At 38.9% G+C, this 6799-nt stretch overlaps 1 protein-coding gene across 1 annotated transcript in view; it reads right to left on the bottom strand.

Moving 5' to 3' along the window:
• Positions 1–4781, bottom strand: part of RNASEH2B (ribonuclease H2, subunit B) — a 47295-nt gene extending 42514 nt beyond the window's left edge. The window contains exon 1 of the mRNA XM_006879602.1: positions 4718–4781. Coding sequence (XP_006879664.1) covers positions 4718–4763 — 46 coding nt within the window. The 5' untranslated portion in view covers positions 4764–4781. The remainder of the gene's footprint in view (positions 1–4717) is intronic.
• Between the last annotated feature and the right edge of the window lie 2018 nt (positions 4782–6799).

The raw sequence follows: 6799 nt of genomic DNA, 5'->3' as shown, positions 1-6799 counted from the left end.
TGTTAAATTTTGCTATTCTTACTGGGGTGAGATGATATCTCATAGTTGTTTTGATTTGCATCTCTTTTAGAGTTAGGGATTTTGAACATTTCTTCATGTGCTTGTTGGCCATCTGAAAATCTTCTTTGGTGAAGTGTCTGTTCGTATCCTGTGCACATTTTTCAATTGGATTATTTACCTTCATCTTGTTGTGGTGCAGATAGACATTCTTCCGGTGCTCTCAGATATCAACCATAATCCTTTTGACAGTTGTGATGATATCCCTAGTGCTATAGCCTTTTCTAAACCTGGCCAGCTAGAGAGAGTGCCCCCTTTTTGTTCTTAAGAAAAATGTAGTCAGGTGGGGAGAAAGTGGGGTATTCATATCTGCATGTTGCATCCTTCTTTGTAATGAAATTTTTTTTTAGGTTTTGGGTATTTATTCAGGTGATTCAATGAATAGAATAAAACACAGCATTATGGAAAAAACCCTCAAAATAAATATTATATATAGAAGAGATGGATATTTTACTGGAAATAATTTTATTTATATCTTGTTGTCTTTTTTTGAGGGAAAAATATTCAAATATAGTATAAAGATGCAGTGAATTGGTGATACCATTTACCTTTGCGTAGGCATATGCTGTTGTTGTTAGGTGCCGTCAAGTTGAGTATGGCTCATAGTGACCCTATGAACAGAGACCTGAACCCTGTTCTATCCTGTGCCATATAAATTTCTGTTAATTTTATACAATTTGTGTAGACGCTTGATACCTATCAAATCAGTTTTCTCCCAGTGATTTCAATTAACAAACACTACTATCAAATTGAGTCTGACTCATCCTTCCATAAGGCTCTGAGATTTTAAATTTTTATGAGATTGCTCATTTTCTTCTGTAGAGAGGCTGGTAGATTTGAACTACCCACCTTCTCATTAGCAGCACAACACTTAACACATTATGCTCCTAGGGATCCTTAGTGACTGTGTTACTGAATAGTAAGAGTAAGTGAAAAACCAACTGGCCCAAGCTTCTGGTATTATTATTAAAGATCTATATACTAATGCCAAGCATGTTGATTTTTATGTGTTCTGTTTCATTTTTTTACAACTTCCAGTTTTCCTGCATCCATACTTCATATATGTTGTTGTTATGTGCTGTCGAGTTGCTTGTGACTCATAGCGACTCTATGTACAACAGACCTAAACTCTGCTCTGTCCTACGCTAATCGCACTGTCTGCGATACACCCATCCCAATTATCCCAGTCACTGAATCAATCCACCTCACAGAGGGCCTTCCCCTCCTGCGCTGTCCCTCCACCCTCCCAAGCATGGTGTCCCTCTCCAAGGACCGGTCTCTCCTCACAACATGTCCAAAGTATGTTAGACAGAGCCCCAGAATCCTTGCTTCCAGGGAGTCAACTGGTTTAACCCTCTCCAGGATGAATCTGTTTGTTTTCCTAGCAGTATATAGTACCCCCAATACTCTTCTCCAGCACCACAGCTCAAAGGCAACAAGTCTCCTTCTATTCTCCTTAGTCACTGTCCGACTCTCAGATGCATAACAAGTGATAGCAAAAACCATGGCCTGTATCAGACACACCTTACTCTCCAGAGAGTCACCATTGTTCTTCCATACTTTGGAGAGGTCCCTAACAGCAGACTTTCCCATCACAATACGACTTTTAATTTCCTGGCTACTGGTGCCAAGAGTGTTGACTGTGGAGGCAAGCAAACTAAAGCTGTGAACAATCTCAATCTCTTCACCATCCATCCTGATGCTGCCTCTGATATGGATTGAGGCTCAATGTCAAGAAGACAAAGATTCTCACCACTGGATTGTCTCAATTATGAATGGATATTTGCACCTGCCTCTCTTCATTTTGAGTCTTGCCCCATCAGCAAATGAAGGTCCTTTATTGAGCGAAAGCTTTACTCCATTCACATTATTAGGCTGGACACAGGTTTGGAAGCAGGAGTAGCATCCTCTTCCTAAACAACTTGCCTCCGGAAACTCTATGAACTTTGATAAATGTGGCGAGTTGTAAAGGAGCTTCAGGCTTTTTGTTCATAGGGTCGCTGTGAGTTGTGATTGATTCAAAGGCAATCAACAATAACATCTATATCTATATATGTATATATGAATGGACATCCTACTCCTCCAGTGTTCCTCTCCTTGAAATGAAATAACATGTAATTGGTCAGCTGTACTATGCAGAACACCTAGTTATGTGCACAGACTAGGTTAATGTGAGAAATATTTCTTCAAGGGAGATACAGAGGTGGAAGTAGAGGCACAGGAAGGTGATGTACCTTTCTAAGAGTACAGAGTCAGCACATGATAGAGATGGAATCAAACTCGGGCACACTGACCTGAGGCATAGTGCTATCTTTAGATAAACTATTAAATACTATTTTCTGGGCTGCTTTCCTTCCTGGCTGCTACCAGTGGATAATCTACCCTTTCAACAAATAGCAGTTGAACGGGAAAAGAATGGTACTGAAACAGATATCCAGCAACAAGCGCTCTGGAGGCTTACAGAAAGTGTTTGAACATGACAGTGTTGAGCTGGTTTGCTCCCCCCCCCCCCCCCCCAATTAACAAGAACCTTTATTCCCTCCTCTCTAATAAGTTGTGGTTTTACTATGATTCACATGAGTTTATTAAAGTTCAGCTATATATAATTCATACACATTTTGGTTTGTAACATTAATTACAATGCTCACCATGTAACTGAACTTTTCTCCCCTTCTCCCTGTAACTCTCATTTCCAACACTCTTTCTATATTGCCCTTCCTGCCTCTGGGTCTTGCCTCTGCACAAATGTGGTCCTTTAGATCTTAGGTGGTTGATTACTCTGAGCCGTGAGTGCCTCCTTCGTGGTAGTCATCTCATAGACCTATTTATTGTTTGGCTCAAAGTTGAACCATGGGGGTGAGTTTTGTCTCAGATTTGAAAGGTAACCTCGGGCCTTGGGTTTGTTTGTTTTATTTATTCATTCATTCATTCATTCATTCATTCATTTATCTATCTATCTATTTTTTTTTTATATTTTATTATTTGTGTGTGTGCGTGTACCGTCAAATCAGATCTGACTGGTACAGGAGGAGATTGTCCCTCCTTTCCCGGCAGAGCATCTGGTGGATTCGAACCATGCTCCTCTGGGATTGCAGTGCAGCTTCTTGCCACTAGGCCACCAGAGCTCCCCTTATTTTTTTCTGGCCTTGGTCCTTTAATCTACTGTCTCTATTGGACCAATAAGCCTGGCCTTTTTTATGTTTTTGAGTTTTGTCTCACATTTTATCTCATTTTACCCAGGACCTTCTACTATGATCTTTTTGAGAGTGGTCAGCAAGGGTAGCTGGGCACTATCTAGTTCTTCTGGTCTCCAGGTCATGGAAGTTTAGTCTTGTGTGGACCATTATTAGTCCTTTGGACTAATTATTTCAACATATCTTTGCATTCTCTCTTCTGCCCTCTTTATTCTGGACAAAAAGAGACCAGTAGCTGCATCTTAGACAGCTACTCAAAAGTTTTTAAAATCTTTGTCTCTACTCAACAAAGCAGGGTGTAGAACATTGCCATTGTGGACTATGTTATGCCAATTGACTTGATGTCCCCCAAGACTATGGTCCCAAGGTCCCAGAATAAAACCTCATTACTTCAGGGAATCTAGTTATAATTAAGAAGCTTACAAAGCATTGTCCTCTGTTGGCCCTGCTATATACCAGCGAGTATTTATAGCATGCCCTAAAGAGTTGCTCTGCAAAAAAAAGGGCAAACAATTCAAATCCACCAGCTGCTCTTAGGGTGAAAACTGGGCAATCTCCTCCCATGCAATTAACTACCTTTGAAAACCTGTGGAAGGGTCAGTTCCAACTCAACAGTACACAACAATGTAAGTGCGAACTCATCAGCCAAATCACCTTCACCTCATGTTGGCCTCATGTTTGTCTGCTTATATTCTTGCTGTGACTATATTTCTGTGTAATTATGTCTTCTCTTTCTTTAGTGGTATTATCTTGACCATCTCCCTAGTTATGTAATGTTTTTAAGAATAACAACAAAAAGTAGGACAAGAAAAAAAAATGACTTGTTTCATTCTATTAGGCAGAATGAAAGAAAAATACAGCTAAAAATGAAACTATTTAAAATTTTGCCATGTCAAGGCAAAATCTTCTTTCAAAAATATCTTGGTTGTTTATTTTATTTTTACTACCCAGAATGACTATAAATGAAGGCTAATATTGGATAACTATTTTGAGGAAAGTTGATTTAAGAAAGCCAAAGAAAATCAATCTATTTTAAAAGAGAAACCAAACTTGTTATTTTTCTGGTCTGCCAACATTTCAGATGAATGAACAGTTCTGTGGATTTAAAAAATGATAATAAGAAATAATAAAATAAATGTTTAGGTTGAGTGAAGTATCTGTGAAGACAAGCAATGCTTTATTAAACTTTTTTTTACATTTCACAATTAGTGTGGATGAATTGGATTGTTTTATTATTATTATCCATTCATTGTTGCACATTTTCCTCCCTCCTTTTTTAACTTTACGAGCTAGATAGGATCAATCTAGCTTTTGGAAGACTGAAGATACAAAGTCAAATAATATACACATTTATCTTAACAGGTAAATTTTTTTTTTAAACCAGCCCAGAATATTCACGTTTTCATTTTTGGAGGAAGGGGAGTGACGGAAGTCTGAAGGATAGGAAAGCAAGGAGAAGAGCTTACCTGAACAGGGGTTAGCCAGTTTTACAAACATAAGCCCACTTTTCATTTTCTTTGAAGCATCTTTCAAATAATCTGAAAAGAAATTGGGAGATTGTAAATTTAAAAGACATTTAGTTTGTTGTTCATCTTATTAGCCATGGCCATTTTCCTTTCTTTTATGTCTATGATTTTTCTTTCTAAAACTTTAACTCAGTTCCAACGCAAGCTGTATTATCTTGAACATACTCTCAATTTCTCTGTAACCTTCACTGAAGGTTTTAGGCAGCTTTAGCTTAGGTGTTTGAGAAGTTATTTTAGTCAGATGACTAGGGTTATGATCTTGTTTCAACAACTCGATGACTGTGCTAACTTGGGTGTATTTCTCAGTCCCCTCAATTGCCAGATTTGTAAAATAATGATAAAAAAAGACACTCGCCTTTCAAAGGATTCAATGAGCTAATCTGTTGAAAATTCCTAACACAATCAGGCAAACAGAAGCAAGTGAAAACCAGAATTTTTAATGAAAACATAATTGGCTTTACTGTCACTATTATAATGACCTAAGCCAACGTACTTTTCAATTGCTTCATACACATGTGAAAGTTGAACAATGAATAGGAATGACCAAAAAATTGAAGCTTTCAAATTGCCGTGTAAAGCGAAGATTACTGAATATCCTATGAAACACAAAATGAATACATTCGTATGTCTGGAAGAAGTGGAGCCAGGGATGCTTCTCGATTCCTACAGACAAGGATGGTGTGACTTCATCTCACATATTTGGAGCATGGTATCAGGATGTGCCAATCCCTGGAGAAGGACATCATGCTTTGGGAAAGCAGATCAGTGAAGGGGTGAAAGACTCTCAAGAAGATGGATTAGTAGGGTGACTGTAGCTCTGGGTTCAAGCGCAGTGGAGAGTGAAAGACTAAACAACCGGGCAGGGTTTCATGCTATTGTAGGACACCTTTTCATGAGCTTACTGGCCATTTGTGCATCTCTCAATTGTTGGGTGCCATCAAATCGAGTAGGACTCGATGTGACCCTATGAACAACAGATCTGAATCCTGTTCTATACTGTGCTCTCTTTACCCTTTCTGACACACCTGAGCTTACTGTAGCAGTCACCATGTCAATACACCTGGCTAAGGGTCTTCCTCTCTTTCACTGTCTCTCACCTTTCTAAGCATCATGTCCCCCTCTAAAGAATATCTTCTCCCGGCAACATGTATGTGAGACAAAACTTTGCCATCTTTGCCTCTAAGGAGCACACTGGCTGCACCTTCTCCAAGACATATCTATTTGTTCTATTGGCAGTTTGTGGTTTATTCAACAGTACTCTTCTCCAACACTACAACTCAAGGCATCAATTCTTCTTCTGTCATCCTTATTCACTGTCCAGCTCTCAGATGCCTAGCAAGTAACTGAAAAGACCTTGGCCTGAATCAGGCATATCCTAGTCTTCAAACTGAAATCATTGCTCCTTAAGAATCTGGAGAAAACTCTGACTACAAACATTTCTGGTGCAATATATCTCCTAATCTCCTGACTGCTAGTGGCCAGTGTATTGACTGTGGATCCAAGTAAGATGAAGTCATTGACAATTCCAATCTTTTTTCCATCTATCATGATGTAACCTATTGGTCCAGTGGCAAGGATTTTTGTTTTCTTGAGGTTGAGAGGCAATCCATACTGAAGGTGCTATGCTTAACTTTCTGCAGAAAATGCTTCAAGGCTTCCTCACTTTCAGCAAGCAAAGTTGTGTCATCTGTATAAGGAAAGTTATTGATGAGTCTTCCTCTGATCCTGGTGCCACTCCAGCTTCTCAAATAATTTTCTCAGCATACAGACTAAATAGGTATGGAGAGAGCATACAACCTTGATGCACACCTTTCCTAATTTTAAATCATGCAGTGTTCCTTTGCTCTGTTCACAATTGTTTTAGGTACAGGTTTCACATGAGACACAATTAAGTATTCTAGGATTCCCATTCTTCTCAAAGTCAGGAATAATTTGTTATGATCCACAAAGTTAAATGCCTTTGCATAGTCCATAAAGCACAAATAGACATTCTTCTGGTATCCTTTGCTTTCAGCCAGGATC

Source organism: Elephantulus edwardii, unplaced genomic scaffold (assembly GCF_000299155.1).
Source record: "Elephantulus edwardii isolate Elephantulus edwardi_28Jun2011 unplaced genomic scaffold, EleEdw1.0 scaffold00004, whole genome shotgun sequence".
NCBI classification, from domain to species: Eukaryota; Metazoa; Chordata; class Mammalia; order Macroscelidea; family Macroscelididae; genus Elephantulus; species Elephantulus edwardii.
This window is presented reverse-complemented; position numbering and strand designations above follow the sequence as displayed.